The sequence below is a fragment of the Halteromyces radiatus genome, assembly GCF_025201355.1.
Source record: "Halteromyces radiatus strain CBS 162.75 chromosome Unknown BX664scaffold_2, whole genome shotgun sequence".
NCBI lineage: Eukaryota > Fungi > Mucoromycota > Mucoromycetes > Mucorales > Cunninghamellaceae > Halteromyces > Halteromyces radiatus.
Genome location: NW_026251688.1, coordinates 626,451 through 647,664, shown reverse-complemented (window position 1 = coordinate 647,664; position 21,214 = coordinate 626,451). Strand labels below are relative to the sequence as shown.

Genomic DNA, 21,214 nt, shown 5'->3' with positions numbered 1-21,214 from the left:
TGCGAGAAGTGGAATTCGTCTTTCACTAAAAAAAAAGTCTAAGTAACAACTATTACTAGGTATTTGTCACTTTCATTCTTACCTTCCATTGTTGTTGTTGTCGTATTTTCTACCCCCCCCCCCATCCATAAAAATATTTACAACTTCATTTTCCATGTTTTGCATTATATCCAAGGAACCGGTGATTTGTCCTTGTTCCTGGGAGAGACGTTGAAGCTTTTCTCTTTTAAACGATTGATATATTGTTTTTTGTTGTCATATTCTGGCAGACACGAATATATGACGAAAAGTTAAAAAAAAAAAAAAAAAAAAAAAAAGGTAAAGAAAACGTACGTAATGCGATTGAATGAAGGTTGCGAGCATTTTTGGTCTCGGGTCCATATCCTGGCATACATCCAGAAATTTTTCTGAAACTCCGTATCACCTGTAAATCGTGGGTACTTTTTTCATTCTTTTTTTTTTCTCTTTTGTTGGACATTGTATCTACTTTTTGTCTTACAACACACATTCATCTTTTTATCCCCTAATTATTATATTAAAAAAATACCGTAGTTTAGTCCTTTTATATATTATGTGTGTATATTATAGCAATAAAAGCATACCAAGAATTATCATGTCTCTTTTGATCCTTTGTCATCAGTGCATTGTCGGGGATACTTTTTTTTTTTTTAGTAGCAAACAACAAAAAATTTCCATTTTTGGACAATATCTATCAATCAACAAAAAAACCTTCATATTTTCTTTCTTTCTTTTTTTTTTTTTGCTCTTCTATTCAATTAGAATTGAAGTTCATTACATACAAAATATATAATTGAATGTTCATTATCATCATTATCATCAAAAACAATTATCCCAAATTTATTACTAGTACATTTGATTTGATTTCAACAGATGAACATTACAGTAAATGATATCATTTACAATTTTTTTTATTTTGCATAAATTTTTTTTTGATGAAAAGATTATTTCTATGATAGGCAATTTAATATAATATTTTTTATATATGATAAACGATTTCTATTGGTAATTTCTTATAATATAATAGATCTTGTATTATGATGCAAACAATAAGAACAATAAAGGAGATCGGCATTCGTTCGTTGTACAACATCGGAAAAGAAATCCAACCGGAGATTGAACCTAAACATTTGATTTTGTAGTAAATAGCTTCCTGATAAGGAAGGCGAGATATATGTTTTTGTACAGTCTGACTCCTTACTCTTCTCTACCTTTTTTTTTTTCTCCTAACCCTAACTAAATTTTTTTTTTCATCTCCCTTTTCTCACTTGACATATTTGAGTTTTAAATTTTTTTTTTTTTTTTTTTACAAATCTATTCACGCTTACCGCGACAAACCTTACCGCGACCGTGACAAAGAACGTGATTAAAATTATTTGCGACAAAAAAATTTTTTTCTTTTTTTTACAAGTTCTTTTTTTTTTCTATCTTTTCTTCAAGAACATCACCGCGTTTTCATCTTTCGCGTTTCAAAACCAATCTACATTATTTTTTAAAACATAAAAATAAAATCACACATATAATCATTCAAAAAAAATAAAATAAAATAAAAAAAAATAGTAATATTATTTTTTGCCAATTGCGTTTTTTATTTAATAATATTTATAGGAATAAAAATGGATTAAGGAAAAAAAAAAGGATGAAATGATAATGAAGCAAACAAATAAAAAAAAAAGGGGGAGAGAGAAAACTGTACAAAGTTGAATCATTATTTCATAATATTTATACTAAATATACTAGTCTTTTTTTTTCCACGTGGATGATGATGATATGATGATGATGATGATTGAAAAAAAGGAATGAGATGATTTTGTTTAAGAACGTTCACCACGGAGACGACGAGCCAATTGGATATCCTTGGGTTGAATAGTGACACGCTTGGCGTGAATAGCAGCCAAATTGGTATCTTCAAAGAGAGAGACAAGATAAGCTTCAGAGGCTTCTTGTAAGGCACCAATAGCAGAAGATTGGAAACGCAAATCAGTCTTGAAATCTTGAGCAATTTCACGAACCAAACGTTGGAAAGGTAACTTGCGAATCAACAATTCAGTGGATTTTTGATAACGACGAATTTCACGGAGAGCAACAGTACCAGGTCTATAACGATGAGGCTTCTTGACACCACCAGTAGTAGGAGCAGACTTACGAGCAGCCTTAGTAGCCAATTGTTTACGAGGGGCCTTGCCACCAGTAGATTTACGAGCAGTTTGCTTAGTACGAGCCATTATTTATTTATTTATATATATTGTGAATAAAAATAAAGAAGAAAAAAAAAAAAAAGAAAAAGGAAAAAGGTCAAACTAAAACTTTGGGGGACTGTATTTATATACAATTCATTAATAACTCCGCGAGATGATTTCCCATTTTGGTATCATATCAACTACAAAATTTTTTTTTTTTTTTTACAACTCTTGTCGCGCTAAAAAAGAACGCAGTCGTGTACTTTTTTTTTTTTTTTTTTTTTTTTTGGTAACATATACTTCATCTTTTTCTTTTACTACTTTTCCTATTATTTCCTTTTTTTTTCTTTTTTTTTTCCTTTCTCTTTTGTATTCCATTTTTATTACTTTATAAATAAATAAATAAATAAATAATGATAATATGAATGATTATATTATTTTATTATTATTTTTAAATTCTTCTTTCTCTTTGCTGCGCGATAATGAACAATACTCCGTAAAAAAAAATCACGTACTTTTCAATAGACGCGCGCACTTAACAAAAAAAAAAAAAAAACTACAAAGAAAAACAGCGGAATTTTAATTCTTGTTTTTTTTTTTCTATATAAACCCTTCTTCTTTTTTTTCAACTTTTCCTACTTTTTTTTTTCTTTTATATACTTTTTTTTTTTCTTATCTTTCTTATTTTCAAAAAAATACTTATATAATGGCTGGTCGCGGTAAAGGTGGTAAAGGTTTGGGTAAAGGAGGTGCCAAGGTAAGAAATTAAATAGAATATTCTTACTTTTTATATATAATGTTAACTCATCTTTTTTTTTTCTTCTTCTTTTCTATATTAGCGTCATCGTAAGATTCTTCGTGACAATATTCAAGGTATTACTAAGCCTGCTATTCGTCGTCTTGCTCGTCGTGGTGGTGTTAAGCGTATCTCTGGTCTTATCTATGAAGAAACCCGTGGTGTTCTCAAGGTTTTCTTGGAAAATGTCATCCGTGATGCTGTTACCTACACTGAACACGCCAAGAGAAAGACTGTTACCTCTTTGGATGTTGTCTATGCTTTGAAACGTCAAGGTCGTACTCTTTACGGTTTTGGAGGTTAAACTTATTGCTATTCGTCTTTTATGCCCCCCTCCTTTTTTTTCTTTTCTTTACCTCATTATACTCCTTATTTCCCTTTCATCATACTTTACAATATCAACACTTCCTCATACTTTAGTTCTCTTATTTAGCTTATTTACTGGATACATTTTATATATATATTTTTTTTTTATCACAAATCAAATTATCAATGATCTGTTATCCATTTAGTATTCTCTAGCATTTGTATATACGTTTATTTGAATAAAAATAGTTACCTTTATTTCATTGAAAAAAAGTCTTTTTTTTTATTTCGATCTTATTAAAAATAATCAAGAAATATTGCTTATGAATAATAATAATAATAATAATAAAAGAGCTCATAATCATATTCAGCCTGTGGTCTGTCTTATTTCCCCTTTTGGTGACAAGAAAACGAGGAGAGTGAAAAAGATCCTTTGCTCGTTCATTTTTCTTTCTTCTTTCTCTCTCTCTCTTTTTTTTTTTTTTTTTTTTTTTTTTTTGGGTACAATAGTCATATTGGTGCCATTCTTTCATGACCCTGCCTTTACAAGTGACTGGTGAAATCAAGTCGTCCTCTAAGGATCTCACCTACAAACCTCCACCGCCCACAACAACATCACCGGTCCCTTCTACAGTAACAGCAACTGCTATTCTTACACCACCAACACCAGCAAAAGCATCAACAACAAAAGAAGCTTTCTCATTTCCATTTCTAGTCAACGAACTTTTAAGAAAACAAAGGCTTATTCTTTCTTGGTCAAGTCTTCGGTTAGTGATCATTCGTGGAATCTATCCCTCATCTTCTTTCTTGACTGCTCCTGGCGCTACTTCTTTACCACCATTATTATCAAGTAAACTGGTTTACACGTTTATTTATAAATAAAAGTTTAAACTGACATTTTCTATTTTTCTTGATTGTAGCCTATACTGCTAAACCAACAACTGTCGATCCACCAGCAGCAACACAACTCAATTCAGTTATTGATAAAACAAACTTAATAGAAACTCCATCAATACCCATTTCAACAATGACTCCCGTTATACAGACAATGACATCCATGGAACCCTCAATGTCACCAATGGATCTCACTTTGGCAAAAGAACAAGTGGGAACGACAGTAGCAACAACTTCAACAGCAGAAGTACCCATACTGCCAACTAAAGTCAGTACTTGTACCCCAACACCAACTGAATTCAAAGCGAAAGATACTACCACAACTCTTTTACCATCTCCAACGGAAACAGATTCATCTTCAGTATCATCCTTCATGTCAACACAAGATTCACCAACAACATTACAAGCAGTTACTCCACAACCATCAGTAGAGTCACAGACACCAGGGAAAGACATTGAAACATCAATAGAGGACCCAGAAACAATGGATACTCCAACAGGAATAGCAACATTAGACACGTTGCCAATGTCAGTGGATTCCTCATCATGGAATAATGATCAAAGCTTAGATACTCTGTCAGCATATACAACAACAACGGAAGAAGCAGTAAATTCAAATACAACATTAGTGGAATCTACATCAACAGATTCGACTCCTACATCTCCCAAGTCACACATTAGAAAGCAGCATCAATATGTGATGGATATGGAAATGGATGAACCAGCCGATAGTCTACCTTTACTAGAAGCATGCATCTCATCATCACCAACAACGACAGATCCAACCTCGTTATTACCAACTCCCACACTCAATAACGAAATATCATCATCATACAACTTACAACCCAGGCCTAGCTCTCCTGTCGATAGTACTGCATCCTTGCCTCGACCCAACAATAGTTTATCATCCAGCAAAAGTACTACATCTTCTAACAAGCTCAATTCATATTCACCCTTACCAGGAGGCCGTTCATCCCCTGTCCATAGCAATAAGCCATTACCACGACCATCTTCATCAATTCAAGCCAATAATACTAGCCCACCACGGATTAGAAGTAGTAATTCACCCATACTACCAAAGCGAAATTCCAAGTTACCAATACGTACATCGTCATCCACTCCATCAGGTTTATTATCATCAAAGCGATCATCTACAACATCAAGAACGAGCGACAAACGACGGGCAATTCCTTCTCTTTTCTCGTCTAGTCCTACAAGTTCTTCAGCGAACTCAATCCAGTCTGAAAATGACAACAATGCAAAAGACAACGACTTTATTTTGGATAATATTGTATCACAATCTTCAATACCACGAAGATCAGCAACATCAGCCCAACGAGGAACGTTGTCCTCCAGCAAACCGAGTCGTCAAACCTCATCATACGCTAGTACCAAAAAAACAAATAGCAAGTTATTGACAACTATGGATCATATCATGGTAGCACCAACCGTCGGTGAAAATGATCAAGAAGACGAAGAGGAACGCCCTAAACCAATCTCGCGAAAGGAAAAAATGGCACGACAATTGAAACGAGCAGAACAAATCAAGTTATATCGGGTACGTGAAGCAAGAGAGGAACGTGAAATAAGACTGGCAGCTCGTAAGAAAATCATTGGATCATCATCAAGGATGGGTAGTCAACAAGAAAGTGGAAAAAAACAACAGGGAAATGCTGTAGATGTCATGGCAGAAAAATCAAAGAAAAATGTGAAATTTAATCTCAACAGGAACCGTGTATGGAAAATCCAAGATACTCCTTCATCCATCTCGACTTTACCTAGCAAACACCATAGCAATTAGTTAGGAACTTTTAGATTCATTTTTTTGCATATGCTATCTAGCTTCATTCTTTTGATTTAGATCTATTTATATATATACATGTTTATTTTTGAATAAATAAAAAGAAACGTTTACCTCTTAGTTTTTTTTTTTATAAATGTTAGTCTTTGATTGAAACAAAAAGAAAAAAAAAAAAAGAAAGAAATTCATCATCATAAAGCTGTAAGAAGTTTTTTCAGCTGATCCTCAGACAATATCAGGTCGAAAGGACTTTTTGGTCGAATCTTTTGAAATGTTGCCTGTCCTTACGAAGAGAACTTTTCAGGGACAAAGCTGGCACTTGGGGTTGAGACTTTTGAAAGCTTTGGCTAATAGTACATAATCTATATCTCATTACTTGTTTTTTTTTTCTTTCTTTGAAATCCCTCTTCCTGTTTTCATTGGCTCCTCATCCTCATTTGGATTTTCCTGTGATGATTCCTTATTGATAGCAAGTATTAGGCTTAGTAGTATTTCTCCCTAATAAAGTTCTATTTATATATATATATATATTTTGCCACAATTATCATCATCATTGCTATTTTCATGGTTTCCAATATTCTCGTTAATCATCAGTGACCATCATCATGGAAAGTAACATGAAGCATTATCTGAATATTTTATAGAAATGTAACATCTGTCATGACATCATGTCATCATCTTCAAAAAAAGGGATTTCTATCTAAAAAAAAAAAAAGGAACGTCATTGGTATATGAACCTTCTTCATAATGTTTTCTATCTGTCTTGAAATAAATTGATACAAGTCAGACTTGTTCTTACCTCTTTCAAGTTGACAACTTGGCAAGGAGGCAATACATGTTCATTTATTTCCAATGATTTTATGTATCTTCCTCCTTTCTCTTTATTTATTTATCTTTCATAAATGACCATTATTTTCTTATTACAAAGTCTTCCTTAATGCAAAGCCTAAACAACCTTGAAAAGTTAAAAGGAGACTTTTTATTTTGGCATATGTTTTTATTTATTTATTTTCTCCTCTGTCAAGACCACATGAAGAAACCGGATGAAAGAATAGGATCAATAGCAAACCATCTTAGGTCTTTAAATCTGGATTTCACCTTCTTGATGCTTATCGCGCGTAAGAATCACTGCAATGCCTGCTAACCCTATTTAAGTCTGATTAAAAAAAGGCAGGATATCACTCCTCACTTTCTTTTTGCACTAATCTCCTGTCATCCCGTTTGCCACTCTATACATTATCATCATTAACGTGGAAGCATTATAATGCAATCATTCATAATCGTAACATTATCAACATGATGCTCTCTTTATGATTTTCATCATCATTGCTGAGTCTCATTACTGCAGACGCGCGAAAAGTAAATACTGTATCGATTAATAAACATTCATTCACCATCTCATCATCTGAACATCTCTTCATCCATCGTGCAGAAAGTGTTCTGAATAAATAAAAGGGATATATTGCATCATGACAAGTTTTTTTTTTGGATGACCTCCTCGTATATTCTTTTTTTTTAAACTTTTGTAAACAATCTACATTGTAGAAAATGCGGATTATCTTTTGTTGTAACTCCTTGTTCACTCCTTATTCTATCAAGAAGATAACTCTGCTTGTAATATGCTCTCCTTTGCATTTTGCGGTTATTTTGCCACTCGATCTGTTCAAGGAGCTTTTTTTTTTTTTCTGTATCTAGTCAGTATTGGACGAGGAGATACATGCACTACCATCGAACGGCGTTTCCGGAATTATATTTCCGGATATAATAGAAAACCAGTTTCTTTTTTGCCACTTCGCATATAACGAAAGTGAATGAGAAGAAACGACGGAGTCTAAAAACAACCTTTTTTTTTTTGTTTGTCATTGGACTTTTATTCAAGCCAGTTGGACAACTCTTATTATTCTAATCTTAATTGCCATTAATGACTAACAAAGAAGAAAATTTTATTTCTAAAATGAAAAGAAACAATAAAAAAAAGGAAAGGATGATCGTTGATCTCTCTTTCTTTCTTTCTTATGATTAAATGTCATTCTAATTTTTAATACTTTTTCCTCATAGTCTATTAATATGTAAGGAATTGCCTTGCAGGGTAATCCAAAGAGGGGTCCCGATCCAACTACAAGTGGAAAAAAAAAAAAGACAAGGTATCTTTTATTCCAGCTGACCATTTGGCTAGATCTCACACCTTTTTTTTTAAAAAAAGAAAAAGCATATGACTATTGTACTCTATATGATGACGTTTTTCTATCAGTTTTTTCATCTCATTACTCGACTATTTTAAATGGATATTTTTGTGCGATGAGTCATTCCTCTTTGGAAAGAACCAAAAAAAAAAAAGTTGGTATTGTTATTATTTTGACGACAACAAAATATATACTATGGAAAACCAAAAAAGGACAAAAAAGACAAAAGAAAAAAGCCTGATCGATCAGACTAACCAAATAAAGGGGTGAACGGACTATGGCCTCTTAAAGTGATCCCATTCGTAATCCCTCTTTTGTTTCGTTCTCGTCATCTGATGGGTTTTTGTGTGTGTGTACAAACTTTTCATTTCAATTATGATTACGTTAATATTGTATGTACAACAACGTTAAAAGAATCAGAGGATAAGAATGGCACAAACTTTATATTTCACTATTCCCCGCCATTTTTTTTTTTTGTGTACAAAAATAAAAAGCCATTGTGTCTTTATATGTGGTTTTTTTAGTATCCGGTAGGCGCCTATATTACCATTGGTCCTATTTAACGCCACCTATATATATATATATATATCTATATATATAAAAGAGTTCACTTATTATTATTATTTTTTACTATACTGCAAAAAATAAAAACAAGTGACGAATACATCAAAAGATGTCATTCAGATCTTGAGTGGCGTAAAATTCGATTGATGTTTTTCTATTAGACGTTATATCGATCGTCTTGCTACATAACCATCTTTTGTTTGTTTTGTTTTGTTTTTTTTCTTTTGAAAGGTTGGCTATATTTTGAAAGGAGAAACATTAATGAAATAGGAGGTAACCGGAATTTTTTTTTTTTACATTTCTTTTCCACGGATCTGGTTGAAGTATGCAATAGGTAGTTTACCCGTCTTCCCCCATTGATGGCAGATGACGATGGTCAGTGGTTGCATGAATTCTAATTTGATCTCCGTCGAGAAAGAGGAGATTAAGCTTAGTTGTTCATATAGTAGTTTTTTTTCTTTTTTTTTCACTGTTGCCAGTAAAAGTTAAAAGATCTCCTTTTTTTTTTGATCGAACACCACATGAGTAGTCAAAAAAAAAAAATACTAAAACTGATGGTTACTAGGAATCTTATGACTTTATAAGTCTATGATGATAACTGAAAAGGGGATCCAATGAAAAGTTTTACCTCCATTGATCAGGTACTAAAAACAGTCAAACCACAAAAGAAAAAAAAATTACTTTGTGCTTCGTATCACCGCGCTCAGTGTCACGTTTTGACCTCTGGCGATCTTCCTATCAAAATGTTTCCATTGCGACTCAAATTATTAGAAATCATGAACTGTTAGAATGAAAAGAGAATAGAGTTTTAATCTATTAGGTTTAAAAGAAAACCTTATTATTTCCCTTTATCTCATTTAATTCGTAGTTTAATCGTGAGGAGATATGTATGTTACCATTTAGCCTATTGACATTTGATGGTGGCGAAGGGGATTTGAAAGGGGGGTCAAACATAGAGAGAAAGGGGGGTTCAAAAAAAAGTGAACTGGTACGCAAATAAAAAAAAAGGGGAGTAGAAGACAGCCAATCAAAATAAGGGGTTAAGGTACGAATAAAAGAAAAAGCCCAAAGGGATAGATAAAAATTATTGAACCAACCAAAAAAAAAAAAAAATCATGAGAATTTTCACACTTTATTCTTTTTGCCACTTTTTTTTTTCGTCGCTGAGCGATAGATTAACTAAACCATTGTTTTTGTTTTATTGGTGTTGTTAAAAGATAGGAAAACAAAAGATAATAATATTCCAAACCATAAATATGTAAAAACCGGTTTTTTGTTCAACATCGGTATAAACTTTCTTCTTACTTTGGGTTTTTATCTTGTTTTAAAGGTAAGGGACAGACATCATCATCGTCAGGAGGTTACGCTTTTATTTTTATTGCTTGGTCTTAGCCAATCTGGAATTCTATCGTACATGGATAGATCAAACGTATGCAAAAGCAACATAAATCTAGTTCTGATTGCTTGAATTATAAACAGCATCATCAGATATTCAGATTTTCTCACATATTCTCACTTTTTTTTTTCTTACTGGTACGTATTCGTGGAACAAACGATTTGATTTAAAAGAGACCACTGAGGCGTAACTAAAGAGTGAACTGAAAAAATAGGAGCAACTGAGATTGAAACTGACGACCCACCTAGAAGCTATAAAAAGAAATGATTTTTTCTTCTTTTGTCTTTCTTTTCCATAATTTTATAATTATATCAAAATGATACAAACACTATTATACCCTTCTGTATCCTTTCTATTTATTTTTTTGTTATATCGTCCTTTTATTACAAAACTGGACAATGTCAAAACTTTGTTATTTACTTCAATTATGGTCATTGTACCTTACATCTATCATTTTATATCATCATTAAATAATAATACAACTACCCATTTTTTATCTTATACACAATTATATCAACATCATCATCATCATCAATATCATCATTCTAATAATAGAAATAATAGTAATCATGATACTCTGAATATGCTCATGTCCTTTCGTTCTTTCCAAGATACTTCTTTATGGATGGACGTGCTTGCTCTTGTCATGATTACAAATGTTGCTCTCTATTTATGGGCATTTATTACTAGATGGCAATTTCCTATTTTATATATTGGTGTTCTTGATACTCCCAAGAAAAATCAATTCTTAAGATATTCTGGTTCTATTTTCTTCATTCTTATGGGTTATCTATGGTAAGTCATAAAAATAAAAAACAAAATTGAATATTCATTATTATATTATTATTTTTCAGTATGAATCCATCCTCCACATTACAACAACAACAACAACAACAACCATCTTCTTGTTCCATCTTTTCCATCTTTTGTTTTATACTTGGATTACTTTGGCAATATTCTGGAGCTTATTTCGTTCGACGACGATATGCTTTATTATCTAGTGCATTAGTACCTACCATACTTGGATCAATGTATCAATTAGCAAGTCCTTCATCCTCTTTTATCTACCATTGGCAAATAATGGATTGGTTCTTCATGATGTTGACAGTAGTGACAAGTTCTTGTTTCTTGGATAATGCAGATGCCATTCTCAATACCTATCCTCAATTGGCTGTACCTAACAATGATCCTGTCAAGATGTCGTCTCTACAATCACCTACCACATTTGTTTATTGGAAATCCATGTTTCATATTATCAATGACATTCTCTCTAATCAACATGAGCTTTGCCCCGATCCTGTCATGGACTTGATGCAGGTGATTAAAGGGTTGGGCCCTGCCTCTCGGTCCTGGAAAACAATGGCCGCCTTGTTCCCGACTAATCTACGTCAAGATCTGTGTATCCTTTATGGTTTCTTCCGTGCTTGTGATGACCTAGTGGATGATCCTCCTACGTTAGAACAACGACATCATAACTTGCAATTGATCAGGGCCTTCCTTCGTCTGTTATTAAATCCTCCTCAAAACCAAAAAATGGAAAATGACATGATGACGCCTGCTCAAATGCTCGATATCAACAAATCCATTGACATCACTCTATTACAACATCATCAAATCGATTGGAATTCTCTTTGGCATCGTTTGGATCAGAATATCATGGCTTTTGCCTCTTTTCGTAGTTTGGGTCGCATTGCCTCTTATCTTTGTCCCAAGGCTGCTGACGATTTATGCGTTGCTTGGAAAATGGATTTGGTCGGGAAACCTATCAAGACTCAACAAGAATTACTTCATTATGCTGCTTTGATCTCGGGCAAATTTGGTGAACTATGTACTTGTGTCATTATGTATAAAACTGGTCGTGGGAATTGGAATGGCAAAGATCTGATAGCAAGAAATAATCAAGTCTTAGCACGTGCAACTGCTACCGGTCAGGTAAAAAAAAAAAAAAAAAAAAAAAAAAAAAAAAAAAAAAAAAAAAAAAAAAAAAAAAAAAGCAAGCCATCAACTCACTTTTTTTTTTGTATTACTTAGTGTCTTCAATTAGTCAATATCGCTCGTGATATTTTAAGAGATTCATTGGATAATCGTTGTTATGTACCTTTGAGTTTTATGCCAAACAAGACTACCTATGATCTACTCAAGATGAGAAAGGCAGATCGTGTGGGTAATGATATTGTCAAATCATATGCCGTACGCATCTTGGATTTAGCAGATCGTGTGTCTGACAAGGCCCAACTAGGTATTGATGGTCTTCCTGAAGAAGTCCAAGATGGCATTCGTGCTGCTTTTGAAATCTATATGGCCATTGGTCCCATCATACGTCAAGATCTGGTCTTCCCCCTTCGTGCCAAAGTTCCCACGTGGAGAAAACAATGGATTGCTTTCCGTTGTATTTATGGTTTCAAGCTTTCCTTGCTTCGTTCTCTCAAAGCTACTTGGTCTCGTACTGTGTCTTCTACAAAGACGCAATGATCTTCATTTATTTATTTATTTATTATTATTTTTGTAATTAGTTTTTTTATATATATATATTAACCTTTCATTTTACTTATTGTTATTACCAAAAACGGCTTCATTGATATTATTTGATACCCCCCTGTCTTTTTTTTTTTTTTTTTTAGGAACATCATCTATGGAGTTCCTCTTTTTTTCTTTTTTTTTTTTTTATGTACAGTCATTATTTTATTTTATTTTTTACTCGCATTCTATTATCACACATACGTATATATATATATATATATATATATATATATATACGAAAATAAAAATAAAATCTCTATCCATTATATCACTGTAATTTTCATATAACCATTTTTTTTTTTTTGTCAAGATACACCTTTATTTAAATGATTGATACTATTACTGCTAAAAATTTAAGGAGATTCTAATCTAAAGGGAATCATGATAGGTTGCACGTGTCCTACCATAGACAACTGCCACTGTTGTTATTCTTCTTCTTGTTGACTTGAATCCTTTTTGACTTTGCTTGATTTCAAACTAAGACCAAGTGCTTCATATCGATCAGGGTATTTGTTGCGGAATCTATCCCGAATATCCCCTCCTTTTCTATGGGAAAGATTTAAATCAGGATCTTTTGCAATACATGCCCATGATACACCGTACTAACAAAAAAAAAAAAAAAACAAAAAAAAAAAAAAAACAAAAAAAAAAAAAAAAAACAAAATAAAAAGACAAAATCATGAAAGATTTTTTTTTTTTTTTTTTTTTTACCTTTTCAACACCTTTCAATAAGGCTTGATCTTCTTCTTCATTAAATGGTCGTCGCATACGTCGTTTTTTTCGGTGAACAGGTATTTGTTCAGTAGTGTTAAAAGCAAGATAATACGTAGAGATATTCTGCTGGGTATAAAGGTGTTGGTATTCACGTTTAGGGCATATCGTTCGAAATCTATTTCCACAAAAGTATTTAAATTCATCTTTCTTTATAAAAGTATTATTTACCTGTCTTTTAAGTCTACTGCAGACCGTCGATCAAAAGTAAGTGTAGGGTCTTTGATAATAGCTTGCCAATTTCCAACACCATGCTAGAAGAGAGAGAGTTTTTATATAAGAAAAGAGGTTAGTATGTTTTAATAAGAAAAAAAAAAAAGGAGAGAAAGAAAAGAAACTTGATACCTTCATACATCCTATTATAAGAGCATCTGTTTCGTCATCGCCCCATCGTCGTCGTCTTTTCTTACTTTCTGTTGGTTGAGTCATCAAGAAAGGAATACTGAGTGGTATCGTCTATAGGTATAGTTCAGTATATTTTTCAGTAGATGATGGTTGTAATAACGACAACAACAACAACAAGAAGAAGAAGAAGAAAAAAGAAATATAAAAAAAAAAAAAACGAAAAAAAAAAAAATAGGAGTCGTTTTTACTTTCAGGATTGCTCCGCTCACGACTTTTCTGACTGGTTTTTCACAACTTTTTGCGCCACACAACTTTTTGCGCACGACTTTTTGCGCACGACTTTTTGCGTACAACTTTTTGCGTACAACTTTTTGCGCACAACTTTTTGCGCACAACATTTTATGCAAAACGTTTTATGCAAAAAGTTTGATGCTACAGTACATGAAATTTATTGTATCATTTTTTTCATTACAATGATAAGTAGAGAAGAGAGCAACCTTTTTGGTATGAATAAAGAAGAGTATTGTGTACAAGCCTTTGTTTACAACTTTTTAGGTTCAAATTTTCGTCATACTCTATATCCTGCGTGAGAATCGTTATATCATCTCTTCTTCATAGTTTTTACATTTTATTATACTATTCACCTCAATTTCGTTAAAATGATCAGTCAGGCACTCATTGGTAGACAATACTCTGATAAGGAAAGCATTGATACCGACATTAGGCGTTTCGCCCAAAAAAATGGCTTCGGAGTCACCAGGTCATTTAACAATACCAATGGAACCGTGTACTTTTACTGCCGACATAGATATGGATATAAGAATAATGTGGACCCTGAGAAAAGAATTCGTGTGGGAAGAACAAGCAAACTTACTGAAACTTGTTCCTGGAAAGTGTATGCAAAAAAGGTAGAAGAAGAATGGCGCATCTCGAAGATCAATCTTCATGGGGGATTGGTCATTGACGCCAGTAACGTCAACCAATTTAACATGGAATCTATCGAGGAACATGGCCATCCCACGATTACCAATGCGTTTATTACAGCTTCAATAATTCCCTCAGCAAGAAGATTAGGCGATGAATCGAAGAAGACTATTGTCAGCATGCTGGATTCAGGGGTTGAGCCATCAAAGATCGTTGCCACCATGCGTAAAGACAAGGAAATTATTACCACTGCTAAAGATGTTTATAACATCAAGCAACGCATGGGAAAGGAGGAAAACGACAATAGCAGCCAGGATGAAAAGTTGGTAAAGAAGTTGAATAGAATGGAGGAAGATGGCTTCTTTATCGATGTGAAGGTGGGCAAGTCTGGTGCCTTTCGTGCCATCTTAATAATGCATCATCAGGCGGTCGACTTTACGAGACGCTTTGGGGAGGTTTTGCTGGTTGACGCCACATACAATACCAACGATCTGAAGTTGCCACTCGTCAACATCGTTGGCTTCACCAACCTGGGGAAGGATCGTTTGACAACCTTCGTTGCTGCGACCATCCTGATGGTCAGTGAAGTGAAAAGCAACTACGCCTGGGCGCTCGAAACTTTTAAAAATGCAGTATGGGGAAAGAACGACATCAACACGAAGGTAACTTATGTATGAGACGATAAGGAGAGTAAAGACTAATTTCTTTTTATTTATTGCAGATCATTGTCACCGATCAGGATGTGGCACTCGAAAAAGCAATCGAAACGACCTTCCCTGAATGCCATCACATGCTGTGTGTTTGGCACATTTCGAACAACTTCCGAAAAAATTATGAAGGATCGTTTAGAAATGAAAATGGCCAACACGTAAGTACAGTACTGATTACTCCAATTGTGCGGTAACTATAGTCTTGTTCATTACCAAATTAGGACAAAGGGAAGGAAGTAAAATGTAGATCGGTGATAAACATGCTCTTTTACGACAAGGACAAGGACAACTTTGTCAACAACACAAAGGTGCTCCTATCAACTTTCGATTTATCACTAAATAACATAAAACTGCGAAAGCAACTCGATCAGTAAGTACCGTTATGGTTCTTGCTTTATCATAGTGATATATTTAACGTTGCTTTACTTTATTTTGTAAAAAAGGCTTTTATCTATCAAGCACAAGTGGGGAGGACCGTGGTGTGAAACCGTAAGGCACTACGGAACAAGGACAACCCAAAGGGCAGAAAGTGCTCATTCGTCTTTAAAGACAATGCTTGCAAGGAAGATGAGTGTAGGCAGTTTGGCAGGAAAGGTGGGGCAGTGGCTCACTGATCAGGTAAACTACAGTACCAACTCCATATCATCAAAATTTTTTGTAGTAAAGTGAATATAAATCCCATTTCTTCTTATGTTAGTTTCGGGAACAGAGGATTAGGTTTGAATTTGAAATGGAGTCCAGTCCAGTGAATCTCTATGAAGAAAAATATTTCAAGGACATAGTAGGGAAAATATCTCATTTCGCGCTGAATTTACTTTACAATGAATATCGAAAGAGAGATACTGTTGGTGAAGAATCTGAATGTAATTGTGCTGCTCGTAGCAGCTATGGACTTTTATGCAAACATACTCTTCCCGGCGTACTGATAGCTGACGATATAGACATGTTCTGGCATTTGAAGAAAGAAGGTATAGCTTCACAGTCATTCTTTTGCAATTACAGCATATATTGTTTTATATTACAGTATAATTACGATAATGTATTCTGACCCTACCGTTTCTGCTTATTAGAAATAGGAAGCTCCCACATAACACTGGAAACCGGTTTGATCGTTGATCACGAAGCTGCCATGGACAATATTCGTAGCTTATTGGAAAAGCTCCCAACTTCTGCGCTAAATGAGGTAGTTAGCAAGGTGTCTGTGATAGTTCAAAACATCATCGATGACAGTGGTCCCAAGGAAGTAATGCCATCAGTTAGTCGTCAACTCATTCTGCCCCAAAATATCAAACCCAAAGGTCGGCCAACGAAGAAACAAAAGCAAATACGAAAGTCGGTAGTTGACAGGATAAATGACAGCGAAAACAAAAATGACGACAAGCTTTCTTTGGCTCGGTGGGAAAGCAACTCCTGTTACATTGATTGTGTCATTGAGATCGTACTTAGGATTATCCTACCAAACGTATTGCCTTATGACGCAGATGAAAAAGGAATCTCTTATTTCATCAGCATACTTAAAAAGTATTCCGAGAAAGAGCAATTTGTCCTAGGAACAAAATTTGCAAGGGAGTACTTATGGGAAAATGGGTTCGAAAAGCACAACCTTTCAGACTGCCAACTTGTATATCATGCAATAACAGATGATGGCCCTTTGCAAGAATATTTCTCTGTCATTTTCAATGATCATCGGTCAATCAAAGCATTCGAAGTCATACGGAAAAAGGATGACGAACCAGTTGGAATACTATTCAATAAGGACAAATATCGACAGGGTGAAGTACTGTTTCCGGCAAGCTTCCTTACCATCAATGATGCAATAATATCACAATCAAATGAAGATCAGTATGACTATCCTGAAAGCGTCGTTATAGATTACAACTACTATGAAATCTGCGGCAGAATTTTAGCACAATCGGCTATTGGTGGCCATTTTTACTCTTACATGAACGTAGACGGAAAGAAATATATAGCGGACAACATGGCAGGAAGAATGAAAAACATAAATGGTAAAAAAATACATGGTAAAGTGGTAAACACAATCTATGTATTCTATAAACTTGTAGAATATCCTGCTCCGAATTATACGAAATCATCGCCATCATCTCGATCGCTGTCATCATATCCAAGCAAATCAGCATCACCACCGCCACGATCCACACGTTTGTCCACGTCTCCACACTTATCACCTCCTCCTCCATCATCTCCCACGTCAATTCAGGAATCTTCCTTTTCTTATGTTTCGCCGCTACGTTCTTCCCCATCCTCTACAGTACCATCTCCACAACTATCGTTTTCACCACTAATACGATCTCTATCTTCCTTCAAACGGGTACCTTCTCCACCACCACGATCCACACATCTATCCGTGTCTCCACACTTATCGTCCTCTTCTCCACACTTATCGTGCCCTTCTCCACACTTATCGTCCCCTTCTCCACACTTATCGTCCCCTTCTCCACACTTATCGTCCCCTTCTCCATCATCTCCCATGTTATCGGAATCTCCATTTTCATATGTATCGCCACTATCTTCTTCACCGTCCTCTCCAGTCACACCTCGAACAGCAACAGCAAAGAAGATACGTTTAATCCTGAGAGCGCCTAAAAGAAAAAGAGAGAACAAAAAAGAGGAATTTAGAAAGAAGCGAAAGTAAGTATAATGCGTTTACTTTCTTAAAACATTTCATTTAGTGTAATAAATTTGAATACAATAATTCGATGCTTTAACACACAGAGAAGAGGTTTTATTATACACGAAAGATAGTAAAAATTATTTCCTTTGTATTGGAATATAATAATAAAGATGTCTTTTGTACGAGTGTCTTTAAACGGGAAGATACAAAAAGTTGTGCACAAAAAGTTGTACGCAAAAAGTCGTGCGCAAAAAGTCGTGCGCAAAAAGTTGTGTGGCGCAAAAAGTTGTGAAAAACCAGTCAGAAAAGTCGTGAGCGGAGCAATCCTGTTTACTTTTGTAAAGAAAAAAAAAACGGTGTCTCAAAAAAACCACTCTCGAAAAAAGGGAAATACGGTTTGCTATGGCCAACTTTCAAACAGAAAAGAAAAAGTCGAATTACAGAAATACAAAAAAAGATAATTATTGTAACAAAAGAAGAAAAATCCTTCCTCTTTTTTTTTTTTCTTTATTATGGAGAAGAAAAATGAGAAAAACTAAGTACAAATGAATAAAACTAATATAAACTAATAAAAGTGGAAGAAAAATAAATCAAAAGATTTATTTCTTACCAGCCTTGGTAGCAGCCTTGGTAACCTTACCAGCCTTGTCAACCTTTTCAACAGCCTTGATAACACCAACAGCAACAGTTTGACGCATATCACGGACAGCGAAACGACCAAGAGGAGGATAATCAGTGTAAGCTTCAACACACATGGGCTTGGAAGGAATCATCTTGACGATAGCAGAGTCACCAGACTTGACGAACTTGGGAGCATCTTCGAGCTTCTTACCGGAACGACGATCAATCTTTTCCAACAATTCAGCGAACTTACAAGCAATGTGAGCAGTGTGACAATCCAAGACAGGAGCGTAACCAGCACCGATTTGACCAGGATGGTTAAGGACAATGACTTGAGCAGTGAAAGAGGCAGATTCCTTGGCAGGATCGTTCTTGGAGTCGGAACAGACGTTACCACGACGGATATCCTTGACAGAAACGTTCTTGACGTTGAAACCAACGTTGTCACCGGGAAGACCTTCAGCCAATTGTTCGTGATGCATTTCAACAGACTTGACTTCAGTGGTCACGTTAGCAGGAGCGAAGGTGACGACCATACCAGCCTTGATGATACCAGTTTCGACACGACCAACGGGGACAGTACCAATACCACCAATCTTGTACACATCTTGAAGAGGAAGACGGAGAGGCTTGTCGGAAGGACGAGTAGGGGGATCAATGGCATCAATAGCATCCAAAAGAGTCTTACCAGACTTTTCACCAGCCTTGGTTTCCTTCTTCCATCCCTTGTACCAGGGCATGTTGGTAGATTCGTCCAACATGTTGTCACCGTGCCAGCCAGAAATGGGGACGAAGGGGACAGACTTGGGGTTGAAACCGATCTTCTTGATGAAACCAGAAACTTCCTTGATGATTTCGTTGAAACGAGCTTCAGACCACTTGGTAGAATCCATCTTGTTGATAGCAACAATCAATTGACGGACACCGAGAGTGAAAGCCAACAAAGCGTGTTCACGGGTTTGACCATCCTTGGAGATACCAGCCTATGAATAAATAAAATAAAATAAAATAAAAATAAATAAATACATTCATTCTCTTTTTTATTTTATTATTATTATTTTTTTTTTTTTACTTACTTCGAATTCACCAGTACCAGCAGCAATGATAAGAATACCACAATCAGCTTGAGAAGTACCAGTAATCATGTTCTTGATGAAATCACGATGGCCAGGAGCATCAATGACAGTAACGTGGTACTTGGGAGTTTCGAACTTCCAGAGAGCAATATCAATGGTGATACCACGTTCACGTTCAGCCTTAAGCTTGTCCAAAACCCAGGCGTACTTGAAGGAACCCTTACCGAGTTCAGCAGCTTCCTTTTCGAACTTTTCAATGGTACGCTTGTCAATACCACCACACTTGTAGATCAAGTGACCAGTAGTAGTGGATTTACCCTATATCAAATATGTTTGAATTTAGTAATTCATCATAAAATAATGAACAATCACTTACGGAATCGACGTGACCGATGACAACGACGTTAACGTGAGTCTTTTCTTTACCCATGGCGACTAGAAAATGATAAAGTTATGATTAATTATATTCTATGGATGGATGGATGGATGGATAAATGGATGATTATGTTACCTTTTGTTGTAAGTGATATATAAAAGGAGGGGAAGAAATAAAAAAAAATTGGTAAATGAAAGGTCTATACCGATGATGTCGGATTTCTAAAAAAACGATGCCTGGATTTTTGTTGCCTTTTCGGTTTTGACTTGGCCGAGATAAAAGGGTGATTTGCGTTGTATTGATTATACCAAAAAGAGAATATACAAAAATGAATAGAAAGAGAAATATGGTGAATAAAGTCTTTTTTTTTTTCGTCTTCCTTTTTTTTTTCTGTCTCCCTTTATTTCTTTTTTCTCTTCGCTTTCTTTTTACCTTTATCAACCAACATGAATCCCACCATCAATAACAACAATAACGAAAATAACGACAATACCAACAACACACAAACGAATGTAGCTCTTGTTCCAGATTCTATGCGCAAAAGAATGGAAAGTTACTTTGAGATACTGTTGTCGGTTCTCATGGCCAGTTGTCTACATAGTAACGGCATCTTGTCAAACGATTTCGAATTAGAGGTTGTCTTGAGAACGTCTCCGTTCTTTTTTTTCACTTCTCAGTGATTGTTTGAAAACAATGGCGCAAGTAACGGTGTAATTCCACGTACGTTCGGCTATTGGCATGATGTCCATCCTTTTTTACGCTATGATACTAGTGACTTGAGTTATTATAGGAACTACTGTCTCCGAAAACCGTCTTTTGTTTGACTGGTCAACTCCTTACGTGATCATCCTGTCTATGAAACGGAAAATTCGACCGATCCTGAGGTACAGATTGCTTGTGTTCTTTGGCGATTTGCAAACACCCACTATGGTTATCGAATGTTCAGAAATCAGATGGGATACTCTCAAGGATCGTATAATAATTTTACTATGCGGTTCCTGACAGCGATGATAGATGTTCATTCTGACAAGATCAAGTGGCCACAAGGGGAATCAGTGAATGAAGTGGTAAGTGGTTTCCTAGGCGTCGATAATCCACGTA

At 35.0% G+C, this 21,214-nt stretch overlaps 6 protein-coding genes across 6 annotated transcripts; 3 read left to right on the top strand and 3 right to left on the bottom strand.

Moving 5' to 3' along the window:
• Window positions 1-1,555: 1,555 nt before the first annotated feature.
• BX664DRAFT_58197 (histone H3) lies at window positions 1,556-2,298 on the bottom strand. The gene has a single exon (XM_051549643.1). The coding sequence runs from the start codon at window positions 2,241-2,243 to the stop codon at window positions 1,833-1,835; it is 411 nt and encodes a 136-aa protein (XP_051402613.1). The 5' UTR covers window positions 2,244-2,298; the 3' UTR covers window positions 1,556-1,832.
• A 531-nt stretch (window positions 2,299-2,829) lies between these two features.
• Window positions 2,830-3,573, top strand: BX664DRAFT_323870 (histone H4). Its single transcript, XM_051543719.1, has 2 exons — window positions 2,830-2,955; window positions 3,038-3,573. The coding sequence occupies exons 1-2, from the start codon at window positions 2,905-2,907 to the stop codon at window positions 3,296-3,298; spliced, it is 312 nt and encodes a 103-aa protein (XP_051402612.1). The 5' UTR covers window positions 2,830-2,904; the 3' UTR covers window positions 3,299-3,573.
• Window positions 3,574-3,787: 214 nt separating this feature from the next.
• On the top strand, window positions 3,788-6,124 carry BX664DRAFT_323869 (uncharacterized protein). Its single transcript, XM_051543718.1, has 2 exons — window positions 3,788-4,150; window positions 4,221-6,124. Exons 1-2 carry the CDS (start codon window positions 3,832-3,834, stop codon window positions 5,993-5,995), a joined length of 2,094 nt encoding a protein of 697 aa, XP_051402611.1. The 5' UTR covers window positions 3,788-3,831; the 3' UTR covers window positions 5,996-6,124.
• A 4,869-nt stretch (window positions 6,125-10,993) lies between these two features.
• BX664DRAFT_363838 (Squalene/phytoene synthase-domain-containing protein) lies at window positions 10,994-12,610 on the top strand (the record flags this gene model as incomplete). Its single annotated transcript, XM_051548390.1, has 2 exons — window positions 10,994-12,070; window positions 12,170-12,610. The coding sequence occupies 2 exons, from the start codon at window positions 10,994-10,996 to the stop codon at window positions 12,608-12,610; spliced, it is 1,518 nt and encodes a 505-aa protein (XP_051402610.1).
• A 342-nt stretch (window positions 12,611-12,952) lies between these two features.
• Window positions 12,953-13,985, bottom strand: BX664DRAFT_323864 (uncharacterized protein). Its single transcript, XM_051543717.1, has 4 exons — window positions 13,775-13,985; window positions 13,601-13,683; window positions 13,370-13,547; window positions 12,953-13,260 (listed from the first exon to the last, which is right to left on the bottom strand). Exons 1-4 carry the CDS (start codon window positions 13,856-13,858, stop codon window positions 13,084-13,086), a joined length of 522 nt encoding a protein of 173 aa, XP_051402609.1. The 5' UTR covers window positions 13,859-13,985; the 3' UTR covers window positions 12,953-13,083.
• A 4,516-nt stretch (window positions 13,986-18,501) lies between these two features.
• On the bottom strand, window positions 18,502-20,437 carry BX664DRAFT_274384 (translation elongation factor EF-1 alpha). Its single transcript, XM_051541244.1, has 4 exons — window positions 20,249-20,437; window positions 20,114-20,172; window positions 19,738-20,055; window positions 18,502-19,644 (listed from the first exon to the last, which is right to left on the bottom strand). The coding sequence occupies exons 2-4, from the start codon at window positions 20,165-20,167 to the stop codon at window positions 18,640-18,642; spliced, it is 1,377 nt and encodes a 458-aa protein (XP_051402608.1). The 5' UTR covers window positions 20,168-20,172; window positions 20,249-20,437; the 3' UTR covers window positions 18,502-18,639.
• Between the last annotated feature and the right edge of the window lie 777 nt (window positions 20,438-21,214).

Bases quoted from the DNA above. Each gene is read 5' to 3' on its own strand.
- BX664DRAFT_58197 (XM_051549643.1), bottom strand. From the start codon at position 2,243: ATGGCTCGTACTAAGCAAACTGCTCGTAAATCTACTGGTGGCAAGGCC.
- BX664DRAFT_323870 (XM_051543719.1), top strand. From the start codon at position 2,905: ATGGCTGGTCGCGGTAAAGGTGGTAAAGGTTTGGGTAAAGGAGGTGCC. The intron at 2,956-3,037 runs GTAAGAAATTAA...TTTCTATATTAG, and splicing joins TGGGTAAAGGAGGTGCCAAG to CGTCATCGTAAGATTCTTCG.
- BX664DRAFT_323869 (XM_051543718.1), top strand. From the start codon at position 3,832: ATGACCCTGCCTTTACAAGTGACTGGTGAAATCAAGTCGTCCTCTAAG. The intron at 4,151-4,220 runs GTAAACTGGTTT...TCTTGATTGTAG, and splicing joins TTTACCACCATTATTATCAA to CCTATACTGCTAAACCAACA.
- BX664DRAFT_323864 (XM_051543717.1), bottom strand. From the start codon at position 13,858: ATGACTCAACCAACAGAAAGTAAGAAAAGACGACGACGATGGGGCGAT. The intron at 13,684-13,774 runs GTATCAAGTTTC...TCTCTCTTCTAG, and splicing joins TTATAATAGGATGTATGAAG to CATGGTGTTGGAAATTGGCA. The intron at 13,261-13,369 runs GTAAAAAAAAAA...TTTTTTTGTTAG, and splicing joins TATTGAAAGGTGTTGAAAAG to TACGGTGTATCATGGGCATG.
- BX664DRAFT_274384 (XM_051541244.1), bottom strand. From the start codon at position 20,167: ATGGGTAAAGAAAAGACTCACGTTAACGTCGTTGTCATCGGTCACGTC. The intron at 20,056-20,113 runs GTAAGTGATTGT...TATTTGATATAG, and splicing joins TCATCGGTCACGTCGATTCC to GGTAAATCCACTACTACTGG. The intron at 19,645-19,737 runs GTAAGTAAAAAA...ATTTATTCATAG, and splicing joins CTGGTACTGGTGAATTCGAA to GCTGGTATCTCCAAGGATGG.